The sequence below is a fragment of the Anguilla rostrata genome, chromosome 12, assembly GCF_018555375.3.
Source record: "Anguilla rostrata isolate EN2019 chromosome 12, ASM1855537v3, whole genome shotgun sequence".
Taxonomy (NCBI): domain Eukaryota; kingdom Metazoa; phylum Chordata; class Actinopteri; order Anguilliformes; family Anguillidae; genus Anguilla; species Anguilla rostrata.
The window spans coordinates 18,741,414-18,755,753 of NC_057944.1; the positions used below are offsets into that span (position 1 = coordinate 18,741,414).

Sequence of the window (14,340 nt, forward strand, 5' to 3'; positions counted from 1 at the left end):
TGAGATGCACACGAGGAGCTAAAAGAGAGGCGTATTGTATACAGACAGCTCTCCGAAGGCAGTCTTTGATATTACCCATTACCATAAACGTCATTCCTATTAATTTTCTCCACAACTGACTATAAAAATAGCAAAATTTCACATTTAGTGACAGAATTATTGCAGCCAGTATATACTTTGCACTGGCTATATACTGTAAAGTACACACACAATCACAGGACATTCATACACATTTACTCTGCGCACAGGCCAGCAAAACACAGAAAGAACAGAAAAGGTTCCAGACAGACATGGACATGCTCCTTCAGGCTGATATGTCCCCAACCCCAATTACACTCACTCCATCAGTCACTAACAACCCCTAGTGACCTCCTTACATGACATCATCACCTCTGCATAAACTTCAGGGGCTTTTCATACATACCCAAAAAAAGCATCACTCTGCACCAGCTTTTTGAAAAGTGGGTTAGGAAGGAGGCTCTTGCCCGCCCCACCGAGGGCATGTCATATTTCATTTGAGTTTGTTTTGCTCCTTCACCAACATGTGATCTAAAGGCTCCCGAGGGCTGCTTCCAGCAGCTGCCCACACCCAGAATGCAGACCCATTCCTGGGGGTCCCAGACGGCCAATGAGGAAAGCACAGTCCGTTCTGCACAGCCCAGGACAGCAGTCAGCAACAGCTGACGTACTAGCACCCCACCATTACTCCATAGTACAATCCAAGCTAAAAGCCAATTTTTTTGTCTTCCCTGCTGTATACAGAATTTTTATGCTGATTGCCACAGTTCAGCCACTACCAGGGGTCCTAAAGTATATATCACTTTGGTATGGCTGAAATTTGTCACCATGAAGTCATCAAACATCTCATTGCATTTCAGCCTACATGTTTATTCTCTCCGTTTAAGGATGCTGTCAAGAGCCGATGCTCCTATTTACGCATGAAAAATACAATCACGCTTGTTGCTGTATGTTTTGCAGTTTTCTATGTAATTCTGAGGCACGGCAGGAGAGCCAGTAAGCACACATTACATTCATTACTTTCATTGCATTACTTGCATGGATTTACAGTAGCAGACACTCTTTTCAGAGCATCCTACAACACACACACGAAAATAAGTGCATTCAGCTGATTAATAATAAGCAATATTGCCAAACCTGTCAAACAACATTCCCAGACGAGTAAAGATGCAACTCATTAGTACTAGTGCAGGCTAATTAAGTAAATTCTAAATGTATACAGATTGTATTCACAATAACCTATAAATATAGTTCCCATAGCCATAAAAATACCATAATCTCTGAATTAGTACAAAAGGTAAGGAGTGCAATGAGGTGCAGATGGGAGGGGAACCAAGGTTCAGACTGAATAATTGGGTCTTTAGTCTATTTCAGAAGATGGCCAATAATTCTGCTGCCCTGACCACACACCTGATGAACTGGCCCGTGTCTTTTCCGGATGCTTCCTGCAGTCCATCCTCCTCTGTATCTAAGCTCTGAGACTTGAACCTGGATTTGGAGTGTCTCTGCCAAAAAATAAAAACATTAAAACACAAACACACACAATGGAAACACGAAGTGATGCCTTTGAGACACAATCCTCAGTATAAAAAGTCCCCAAATGTTACTCCACACAAGTGAGCCAGAGTAAACAGTCTCCACATGAGGGAAATCGGTGTGTACCAAGATTTCCATCAAGATCCCAAGATCCTTGAAAGCTGAACCTTTGTGTTTCCTTGACCCCGGGCAAGGGACTTCTGAGCATCCCATTAACTGCCTTCGACAGGCTCTGTCTTGCCAATGTGAAAGAGCCCACACAGTCATACACGGCACACGCGGTGATACCCACATGCAGGCTGACATGTAGTGTGTGTATGTGTGTGTGTGTGTGTGTGTGTGTGTGTGTGTGTCAAGCAGGCTGTGCTTAGCGGAGGTGCTACAAAGTCTCCGTCAGTGAGCCAGGGGGAAAAGACGAGGGAAACAAGCCTGTAATTACAGGCCTTGGGCTGCCTGCCATTGCAGAAGACTGTGAGGAGAAAGTAGAAGACTGGACGGAAACAAAGGACACTGAGGAGACTGGAAGAGTACAGAGCGGAGAGGAGAGGAGAGACTAGAAGAAGATGGAAGAGTGCACATGATATATGACTGGAGGACTATAATGGGATATGTACAACACGGAGTCTCTTTATAGGCCACAGAGGACAGCTAGTAAAGAATACATGCTGCAAATCAAATACACGTCAGTCATATACCATTACTGAATTCATGAAATGAAATCAATATTGAAAAAAGCAATTAAAAGGAAGCCCACATGTCCTGAGAGAAAGTGGTGCATGGCCCATAAAGGGACGCTTTATTATATAATACTTTTTTATTAAGCTTTTCTCACAGACATTGATATATTTGCATAAACTGTGAAAGTAATGTGAAAAAATAATAATCAGATGCATCAGGAAAGCAGAGAGAAAAGGAAGGGAGGGAAGTCAACAAGAACACACTCAAACTGCAAAATGCTGACAAACTTTTTAAATTTATCTTTGCATGGCAAACCTATTATTATCTATATTTATCTATGCACGCTTCCTGCAGTGAATAAGAAGCTAAGCCAGCAGGGATCCTAAGACCGGCGCGTGGGCATATGGTATGGTTTAGAGTCACGGGCATTGGGCTGAGGGGTTGAACTCATGTGTGGGCGGACAGGCATGTGGTGACTCCCACCTTGTACTTCAGGTTGCTGATGAAGGAGCGGCTCTGAGACTTCTTCAGCCCCTCTCTGACATTGGAGTTCTGCGAACAAAGCAAAGACATCACTGTCAGATGATCTACATAATGCTAATTCAGATAATGCTACTGACATAGTTATGACTGCTCCTCACTCTGTCACAGCCAGCATATGAACAGCATACATCTGTGATGTGTTTGTGCCCTATAGCAGCACTGCTCTTTGTGCCATTCCTGTCAAAGATAATCTATTATCTTTGGTAGACTACCAGCAGGCATGTGAGAGATGCTGAAGAGAAAGAAATAAATTTTGGAGTTGAGGGTTAAAAAATAAAAGTAAAGGTTGAGACTGACAGAAACAGAAAACAAACCTGAAAGATAATAGTCCAGCACGGGCCTTAAAATGTATGCTTTTTTCTTTAATCCGAGATATATATTTTGTGTAGCAGCATGTGTGCTACAATGAAGAAGCTTTACATAGGAAAATAGGCACAAAAACTATTTTCATTTCCTCATAAAACATGTATGGCATCAGAAGCATTACCAAATTCTGATCATCTGTTTTTCATTTACCTCCCTATTATATTGCGCACAGCAATTAGATTTTAACAGAACGTCGCTAAGAACAGCCAAAAGTGCCATTAAATCATTAAGCCTAATTGCTTTGATTCCCCTCTCTTACATTACGTATTACATTACAAGCATTTAGCAGACGCTCTTATCCAAAGCGACTTATACAACATTCTACAACATCTACCTTCCCAGCTCCCTATTAAGACTTGTTTTATGTCTTAATGCTTTATTTTTCGTGCTCAGGTAATTGTAAAATAACAGCAAATCTTACCCCTCCACCACCAGAGTCTTACACTTTAACGGGGTACTTAACTCATTTCAGTTACTAATCAGCTGTGTAAATAGAAAATATACCAGAAATGTAAGTACATAAAAAAAAATAATTTTATATATATATATATTTGAATAAATGTGAGCATACAGGCAGCTAGCAGTGTGGGTTCACAAGGCAGGACACAGTAAAAATAATCAACTATTTCCACAAGCTTGTGGCATGGGCATATGTCCTGGAAATGGAAGGATTCTGACCTGGCGCACCCCATCACCCAATCCCCATTCTTTTAGACATGTACCCTCTAATAAGAACACAAACCAGCCATAGAGAGCCCCTGAGGAGTCATGTCCAGAATGACACGCCGCCTTCACATCGCTCAAAGAGGGACGCGAAGAGCAAAAGGGTGTCACTCGCTTGACAGGACTTTAATTTAAACATCACACTCCGAGGCAGTCTTTATTCGGTACAGATACCATTGAAAATGGGGAACATTCTCTGTACATAATAGTATTGAAGTACTTCCAATAAAGGGAAAAAGGGGGAACATGAACTGATGCTGCAGCTATTTTCTTAAAATTCAATGCGGGAAACATTTTAGTTTTAAAAATGGAAAAAAAACTGCACTATGTAGCATAAATGAGCATATCCTTTTAAATTCCTAATTTATTTTAATTCTTAATCCTCTCAAAATCAGGCTGAGTGTCAGGGGTCTCTTCTTAGGGCTGCAGCTGAGATGGCACCTGTACCTGTTTGAGGTTCATGTTGAGGCCCTCGTGGGTGGCGCGTAACAGTGCACGGATGGAAAAGCTGTCCGTGTCCTCTTTGTCACCGATCTGGGACTCCTTCACCAGCGAGTCCAGCTTCTTCCGGATGTACGACTCCACTTGGTGCTGGTTGGGACCATTGCTCTAAGAATCAAAAAGAATGGGCCAAATTGTAAACAAGAGCAAGTATGGGCAAAGTTCAGAAGCTCTGTTGCCTTTAGCCACCCGTGTTCAATCAGGCTTTCTTATATGCACTAATATACCATTTTTTTATTCAAGTGGATGTTCTGCCAATCTTATATTTCCAGGTGCAGACAGATTTTAATCATATACTTTAATCACAATAATAGTGATCATTTTTGCCCCAGAATTTATAAATTGCAATGAAACAAATATTTTAAAGCAGCATTGGAATATTTCATGTCACGTCCTTGTAAATCACGCATCAACGTAAAATGTAAACTGTTAATTTCCATTTACTAATGGCTGCACTGAGATGATTGCCGAATATTAATTACATCAACAACAAACACTACTCATATGTGGTCAAGCATCAGCACAGAATTTTAATTAGCAAAACCATTCCACACATATAGCTGGAGATACTCGCCAAATCATCTTTAGCTGTTTGGGAAAAAATAACTGGTGTTAAAATCAGTACAGATGATTTAAATTTATAGATGTATAAAATTAAATCATTGCTAAGCTATTTGAGGAAATTAGCTGAATGCTTCCAATACCAGGCAGTGGCACTCTTGAAGTGGGGATTAGCATATATTAAATTTGGCAGCACGACAGGGTTTGGAAAGGAACGGTATGCAGAATTCCATGACATGCTTCACAGAGGAGAAAAAGAGGGAGGAGAACAACCATCTCATCCTATCACTCAGTGAATATATGCCCCTCTTAATGTATTAAGTGAATGGAAATTCAGCAGATGGGGAGAAAATGGGGAAAGATGGAGGACAAGAGTGGCGCGTGAGATAGCAGAAGGGATTTTGTGGGTGATTTTTTTAACAGCCAAGATGGCCGACAGGAATGCTGTTTGCAGGCACATATGGGAGTTTTTGGGGAGGGGATGATGTTTTAAAAACAGCTAAGATGGAGATAGAGAGAAATATTTTCAAGGGGAAGATGGGTATTTAAAAGGTTATGTCAAACTAATGGCTTACTTTGTACTACAATTTAATACCAGTTTAGTTTACCAAAACTAAACTAGTCTATTTTACATATTTTATATAATATATTATTATTATTATTGTAAAAAAAGGTTTGAGCACCTATGACCATCTATTAAATGTCCAGAAAACAGCACTGAAACCTGTTCGGTACAAAGAAGAATTTGCACCACTCTTGCTCGCCTCTTATATTTCCAGTGTATCCTTTCTATGACCTCACTCTTTCCAATGCCTTTCAGTGGTACACCAGCTTATTCTAAAGCATAGTCCCCTGTATTACCATCCATTTGCAACAAACCCTCCAGGCAGAAAAACAGCAATTCTTAAGTGGTACTCTGCCAAAAGCCATCTCTCCAGTTTGACACACAAGGGTCGATCAATTCATGATTCCACAGGGTTTACAGTGCCTATCATCTGTGCACTTGGCTGGAGTAAACAGAAGTGACAAAAATCAGACACTGTACCACTTGAGGAGAGAGGACATATGTGACAAACTAGCATCGAGATTGGGGGGAGAAGAAAGGTAAAGAAATGTACAGAGGGAGAATGGAATATATCTGCATAGAAAGGCAGAAAATGATGGGTTGAGAGAATGAGACAAAGGAGAGGAGCGAGGTCAGAATAGAGTGAAAGAAAAAGAGATGGGCCAGTAGAGGAGAAGTGGCAAGGGCTGAGAGAGAGATGAACAGAGAGGGCAAGGAAAAGTAAAGGACAGCAAAACTAAAGCTAACATTTAAGTGGCTTTTCTCCTGGCTGGAGTTGACATTTTCACAGCCTGAGTAGCGGGCTCTGGTGTCTGGCAGCTGCTGCTCTGACTTACGCTGCTGTTCTTCAGCTTGAAGTCATCCTCAATCTCATCAGCGCTGTCGTCGTCTGACACTTCCCCCTCCTCTACATCAGCAGACAGGTACGGGGGCAAACGCTTACCCTGAGGAGACAGTTAAACAAAATGGGTAAGACACATCTCACTCACACACAACAAAAACACACGTATAGGCTTAAGCTGCACCTCTTATGACTCACCCAGCCACCCACCCATATGCTCACAAACGCAGGACTCTTTAACAAGTTCCACATGCACATGCACATATGCACACATGCGCGCACACGCACACACACACACATAGTAAACATAGTAATCATAGTGGAAAACAGCTCCCTTTTCCTCTTCATTTTCACATTTCACATTTATAAACAAACAACAGACAGGGATGAGCAGTTATGGCACCCTAATTTTTATATTTCCCATAATTACTTAGCTCACTTCTTAAACCTGTCCCGGAGATAAATGTTTTATGGGGCCATGATCATTCTTCATCCCAGTGGACACTACACGAAAATAACAGTTCTGAGGCTATTAAAGAAAATCAATAAGATTATTTCACCTTGAGCTGCCAAGTGATCACAGCAAGGTGAACCGACCGTCAGGCAGAGCAATCTGTTATCTCCACTAAAACATTAGCTTGCTGCAGTTTTTTCGAGTGGGGTGTGAACAGACATTTCTATGAATAGAGAACTCAAATTCGGCGCATACAAGATCTAATGCAGCCGGGAGCAGCTAACAGGTGCTCCTAGCAAGGGGATGGGATTTGGGTTCAAGCCATTAGATGGTAAACAGCTCCAGTGTGTGGATAGAGCCTGTAGAGCACCAATCTGCTCTTCAAGTGATCTCTTCAACCTTTTCTCTCATCTACTACCCTGCTGTGGCCTTCCCTTCCACTTCACTCCTGCCCAAGTCTTGTTACCCACAATGCCATGGCCTGCATTTCCTTCTCTCTTCTCTCTACATTTGCAGTTTCCTGGTATGATTTACAGTGCATTCTTTTAATTCCATCTCAGACCAATTTAATATATCTTGCATCTTGTTTTTATTTTGAGTCTTGATTTACATGCATGCCTCTAACACAAGAGTAGAAAAAATGGTTGACGGAGGCCAAAAGCTGATTATGTATTCAAGAGAGGAAATTTGGCTGCTCACTTCCTAATTATGATGGGGATAGCTGCCAAACTACTGGAAGCCCCCCTCTGATTCGCCTCCAGCTTAACAATGACCCCCTCACCCACCATACACGCATAAACACCCAGACGGGGGCCTTGTGCCTGTGGCTGACACCAGGCCTGGCAGCTAGAGATGCCCTTTAATCAATGTAACATTAATGGCATCATAATCCAGCCTGGAGGTAAAGGTTATTCCCTATCAATCCTATGAAATATCCACACTGCACCGTTTGTGTCAGCTCATTCTATCCTTTCTGAGATTCAAAAGTCTGTTGAATTCCTTTAATTCTGCTGGATATTATGGCGATGCAGGCCTTCTGGGAGGAGACAGGGAAAGGGTGGCTACTCTGGCTGGAGACATTTCACAGACACTTGGCATGTTTCGGCAGAACCCACATGCCTCGCTTGTGTCTCACTGCAAGAACTGATAGGACTGTAGGAAGCCACTCAATTCACTTTTTAATCTCAACCATTTCTACGGTGCTATGAAAAAATATTTGCCCCCTTCCAGATTTCCTCTATTGTTTAACATTTGTCACACTGAATGGTTTCATATCTTTAGACAAAATGTAATATCAGACAAAGGGAACCCGAGTAAATACAAAACACATTTTTAAAATGATTATTTCCTTAATTTAATGACAAAAGTTTTCAAATACCCATATCAACCATCTTAAAAAGTAATTACCCCCTTAAACTTAATAACTGGTGGTTGCACCACCTTTAGCAGCAATAACTGCAACCAAACACTTCCAATAATTTGATAAGTCTTTCACATTGTTGAGGAGGCATTTTAGTCCACACTTCTTTGCAGAACTGCTTTACTTCAGACAAATTGGTAGGTTTTTTGAGCATTAGCTGCTTGTTTCAGGTCCAGCCACAGAAACTCTATTGGGTTTAAGTCAGGATTTTTAATAGACCACTATAAAACCTTTTTTTTTTCTTTTCAGCAATGCAGATGCGGACTTTCTTTTATATTTTGGATCATTGTCTTGCAGCATAATCCAATAAAGCTTCAGCTTCAACTCACAGACAGATGACCATTACATTACATTACATTACATTTATTTGGCAGACGCTTTTATCCAAAGCGACGTACAAAAAGTGCATTTCATGGTCATAGACAACTGCTAAACACAGGTTCAGTAAGGTACAATACTTATTTTGTACAGCTATTTCTAGCCAAGAACACAGTTTAGTTCACACAGTGAACACTATTCAGACCTAACCTCTGCAAAGCCAACTAGGCAGAAGAATACGCTACAGTATTAGGACAAATACAAATTACCAAAAAGTGCTGGGATGGGGCAACATGTAACAAGTGTCATGAAAAGGGCGGGGGGGGGGGGGGGGGGAGATTTAGAGTGAAATATACAGCGTGGTGGTGGTTAGTCTAGGTATAGTCTGAAGAGATGAGTCTTCAGGCCCCGGCGGAAGATGGGTAGTGAGGGGGAGGTTCGGAGAGGGACGGGGAGTTCGTTCCACCACTGGGGAGCTAGGGTGGAGAAGCTCTGTGATCCCTTTGGGCGGGTGGGAGGGGTTACAAGGCGCCCTGCTGCCGCAGGCACACAGAATCGAGTCATGTCCTGCAAGTAGATGGGGGCTGACCAGACATTCTCCTTGTGAATTTTCTGGCACAGAAATTCATGGCTCCTTCAATAATGGCAAGAGAATTCATGGTTTGTTCAATAATGGCAAGTCGTCCAGGTCCCGAGGCAGCAAAGCATCCCCACACCACCACCATGTTTAACTGTTGGTATGATGGTCTTACTGTGAAATGCTGTATTTGCTTAAACAGCAGACATAATCAGGCTGGTGTCATTCAAAAAGTTATACTTTTGGCTCATCTGTCTATAGAACATTATCCCATAATGCTCAGAGATCTTCCAGGTCCTCTTTTTTTGGCAATGTGAGACCAGCTTCGATGTTTCTCTTGGTTAACAGTGGTTTACGCCTTGCTAATCTCCCATAAATCACATTTTTTCCCAATCTCTTTCTTATTGTGGAGCCATGAACACTGACCTTAACTCAGGCTAGAGAGGACTGCAGTTTTTTGGATGGTCTTCAGGGATCTTTTGTGACATCCTGGATGAGTTGTCACCAGGGCTTGATATTAACACCCGCCACGTGCCAAATTCGGGTAGAATTCAGCAGTGGCGTGCAAGTCCGTCACTCTTACTAGCCACTTTGGCGGGTGATCTTTTTTGGTAGCACTTTCTATAAAAAAATCATTGTAGTTCACAAAAGACATCTGAAATAATTAACTCCATTCGACCTGATACTACAACTCCCATGAACACTGGGTCCACACTGTGTGCTTATGTTGATCAAGACAACTCAGAACTTGTAAAAAACGAGATCCGACTGAGCGCTCGTCAAACTCGAAATTATAGGTCGGAAATTCGGGTATCATTTCAGAACTCCAATTTTTCTGACCTCAACACTGGTGACATCACAGTAATAAAAATGGCAGCATTCATAGTTTGTGGTAAGAAAGGAAAATTGTACATTTACATTTTTAATGCATATTTGGGTCTGTGATCATGTGATATGTGTTAGTATCATTTATGTTTCACATTCATTATAGCAATACGTGAAATTTAAAAGTCACAATATCAGCCACTTTATTCGCTAGCCAGCTTAGCTAGAAAATCTTATTTTGCTCAGAAATAAATGCTGCAGATGAAATCGACTAATTAACTCATTTAATATACTCCTTAAAAAATATTAAAGCAGCATTTCCGGCGGGAATCCATTGTCTTTCTGAGTAAAACGGCATGAACGCAGTGATGTCCTGAAATCTAGAATGCAGCAATATCCCACACCCTATCATATATTGCCTCCTTGCACAAGCTGGGAGCTACATTCCACAAATATCTTTATTTATTTATTGTTGAGGGGGATAATAGCTCTCACTGTGGTTCGGTGGAGTCCCAGAGACTTAGAAACGGCTTTGTAACCCTTTCCAGACTGATAAATTTCAACAACCTTTTTTTTCTCATCTCTTTTGGAATTTCCTTTGATCGTGGCATAGTGTGCTTGTAGAAACAGAGATGACTACTTCACCCTCATGGTAAGGTTCAATATGAGTGCGGTTTACATTCAGCCGGGCTGGTTGCAGTCAAGACTGGTTGTATTAAATCAGCTGAATCTAATTATCAATTCAATTTGGTTAACCGGTTAATTGAGTAACTAAGGGGGCAGTTATTTTTTCATGTGGATGATATGGATGTTTGATAACTTTTTTCATTAAATAAATGAAATGACAATTTTTAAAATATGCTTTGCATTTATTCAGTTTCCCTTTGTCTAATATTACATTTTGTCTAAATGCAAAAGATCTGAAACCATTCAGTGTGACAAATCTGCAATAATTCTTTCTCAGAGTTCTTTCTTTTTTTTCTTTTTTTTCTCCAAGAGTTCTTTCTCAGCCTACCAGGTCCTTTGCGATTACTGAGTTCACCAGTGCTCTCTTCCTTCTTAATGATGTTCCAAACTGTTGATTTTGGTAAGCCTAAGGTTGTCTTTCATACTTACTTCATACTGTTTTTTTTTCATATTTCTCAGCCTCATAATTGCTTCCTTGACTTTCATTGCCACAACTCTGACAAACGGCAATAACAAAATCTGAAGGCAATCAAACGCCTCAAATTAAAACTAGATACTGAAAGCTCTCTTATACTTGCAGTAAAGAAGCAATTGAACACACCTGGCAAATCAAAAACACGAGAATCCATTTGTCCCAAACATTATGATGCCCAGAAATGGCATGTATAAAAATGCTGTTATTTCTACATGATGAAACCAAAATCTTAAAACACCCTTTAATAAAGGTGAGAATCTGCACTTTAACCATATATGAATTGTTTGATTATAAATCAAAAATCATGGAGTGCAGGGCTAAATCAAGAGAGGCTTTGCCGCAAACATTATGACGCTCACTGTATATATTATTACTTGAATGTCTGTCCCAGTTTCTTTTCTCTTTATCTCAGGGTGAGCCTCTTTCCATATTTGCATGTTTCTCCTCCTCTTCAGGCGGAGAAACATGCACTTCATACAGTGGGGACAGGAATGGAGCTGTGAGATCTGATCTGATTTGTGGTGTTGGTTTCTGGTTTCTCTCTTTCAGCAAAGGTGTTCTTCTTGTGTGTTGGCTTCATTCTCTGGCACTAGTAGAAATCATTAGACAATTCTATAGCTGTATTCAAATGGTTGTGTCCTCAGTACTGAAACTACATATAAGGTTTTGGAACTAGGTTCCATCCCATTTAGGGTGCTTCCTGTTCAGATGGATGAAAACCAACAGAAATGAACAATAGGAGAATGAGAAGAAGAAAAAGAGGATGGAAAGTGCCCTGTACCTTGATGAGAATCTTTCCCCTCAAGCTGTTGGGACTGGGCAGCATTTTGTGGTCCTTGCTGAGCGACTCCCCCACATCCAGCTTGTCACCGAATATCTCCCTCAGGTACTGGGCGATCTTCTTCTGCTGCTGGATGCTGCAGTGGTTTTCGATGGAGAGGATCACCGGGTACCTGAAGACGACGGCACCATTGCTACCCTCAGTCACAATGAAATCACCACGAGCCACCACAATGTAACAATTTATGTGCTGCAGCACACCAGTGCTCCAGGGTTTCTCCTGGCCTTTGCTGTTCGGTCTTCACCGAAACATACATGTGACAAACACGCCTGCCACAGGCCACCGAAGTGGCTTTCTTTGGGGCCCTCCAGCACAGAGACACAGGGAGAAGATGTTAAAACAGTCCACATTTATTCCACGAGGGTTTGGCAAGATGGTACAGCCAAATGAGCAGATGTTAAACCCTGTCATGACAGAGAGCTCCTGGTGTGGGTGGGGATGGCAGATTTAACCTGTGCGCAGTGATTACCTCACTACGCACAGGTGCAGCCACTCCTGTTCCTGGGTCCAATTAGCCTGGCCAATTATCTAATTCTTCACCAATTATCCAATTGGCCAGGTCTAATTAGCTTGACCCAGGGCAGGTGTGGCTGCTTAAACCAGCCATCCCCACACCACATACCCCCAACGCCAAACTGAGGCCAGGGAGAATCACTGGCCGAAGCCTACCCCCCCCCACCCCTGCACTCCCAACAAAGCAAAACACAAATAAAAATAAACTCTAAACACGCTTAAAAAAAAAAGAGAGTCAGGGTGGGTGGCCCGGAACAGTCCAGTACATGCTGTGCCCCTCCTTCTGACGACAAGGCAGCCCTTCTTCCTCCTCCCTCCCGGAGCACGGGAAGTCCTGGGCTGCTCTGCTGGCTGGTGGGGGCGTCACCGGCTGGGGCTGTTCCAGGGGCTGTGGTGGGGTGGCTGGGCTGGTGGGCTGGTGGACTGGCCGTGTGGTGCTGGGGACCAGGAACCCTCGTGGCTGTGGTGGCCGCCAGTCGGCTCTGCTGGCAGGCGGCTGCAGGCTTATCCCCTCATGGGCTCCGGGCAAACCAACCAGGCCAAAACAAAGAACTAAAAACAACCAAAACGGACGAGAAAGGAAGCAAAACGGCGCGGCCACCGCTCGTGCACCGCCCGTGGCTGACCCGCCTTCCCGGCCAAGTCCAGCTCACGGCGCGACCACCTCTCGTGCACCGCCCGTCGCTGACCTGCCTTCTCGGCCAGGTGCAGCTCCTCAGCATCCCAGCTGAGGATTGCCTCCTTCCCCTCCCTGGTCATCTTCAGCTCCCCATTTTTGGCCCGGAGGATCCACCCGAAGCCCTGTCGGGAACACCTCAGCCGCCCCTCCTCCAGTGTGCTTCCTGGCTGGCCCTCCTGTGCCTCTTTTCTGTGCCGGAGGAGCCCCACGTTGGGCGCCACTGTGACAAACACGCCTGCCACAGGCCACCGAAGTGGCTTTCTTTGGGGCCCTCCAGCACAGAGACACAGGGAGAAGATGTTAAAACAGTCCACATTTATTCCACGAGGGTTTGGCAAGATGGTACAGCCAAATGAGCAGATGTTAAACCCTGTCATGACAGAGAGCTCCTGGTGTGGGTGGGGATGGCAGATTTAACCTGTGCGCAGTGATTACCTCACTACGCACAGGTGCAGCCACCCCTGTTCCTGGGCCCAATTAGCCTGGCCAATTATCTAATTCTTCACCAATTATCCAATTGGCCAGGTCTAATTAGCTTGACCCAGGGCAGGTGTGGCTGCTTAAACCAGCCATCCCCACACCACAATACATAAACTGAATTTGAGAAAAAGGAAGAAGAATTGGTTCCATTTTATATCTTTCATGTGTTCAAGTTCAGAATACTCACAGTATGCCCTGACCAACTTGCAAATTCAGGAAAAAGTTCAAGCCTATTAAATGTCAATGTAGTACACTAATGGACTAAAAAGGTATATAGGTGTAAAAATGTTTTTTTTTCCCCAGAGATAAGTGTGTGCTTGAGGTATGGGGACCATAATGTCCTTTCTCTGCTCAACATCCCTCAGACAGAGCGAAGAGCTGTCGAGAAATGTCTTGTTAACTGAAATTGGACGACCACAGGTGGTCTATATATAGCATCAGACAGCCCATGTTTGGGTGTTGCAATAGTCCTGCAGGGATGTGTGTGTGTGTGTGGGGGGCTCTGTCAGGGAAAAGGAATGCTTTCTAATTCAACAAAAATGGAACTGACTGTGCTTTTGGAAGTGTGTTATTGTCTCTAACTGGAGGAAGCAGACCCCCTTTACTCAGTTACTAATTTAGTTACTCCTTTCTGCAAAAAAAAACAGAAATCGCTTTCTAGAGTTCACATTCTTGAAATTCATAAAATGCAAATGCTCCTGTGTCTAATGAAATGATCCAAATATAAGCATAAAGGATT

At 42.9% G+C, this 14,340-nt stretch overlaps 1 protein-coding gene across 8 annotated transcripts in view; it reads right to left on the minus strand.

Annotated features, from left to right (window-relative positions):
* The window catches only part of plch1 (phospholipase C, eta 1), a 67,860-nt gene that overhangs the window by 12,322 nt on the left and 41,198 nt on the right, over positions 1-14,340 (minus strand). For all 8 annotated transcript variants that reach the window (XM_064303554.1, XM_064303555.1, XM_064303556.1 and 5 more), the window contains 5 exons: positions 11,870-12,041; positions 6,328-6,435; positions 4,312-4,473; positions 2,716-2,784; positions 1,429-1,523 (listed from right to left, as the gene is read on the minus strand). In XM_064303554.1, the coding sequence (XP_064159624.1) occupies positions 1,429-1,523; positions 2,716-2,784; positions 4,312-4,473; positions 6,328-6,435; positions 11,870-12,041 (606 nt within the window). The remainder of the gene's footprint in view (positions 1-1,428; positions 1,524-2,715; positions 2,785-4,311; positions 4,474-6,327; positions 6,436-11,869; positions 12,042-14,340) is intronic.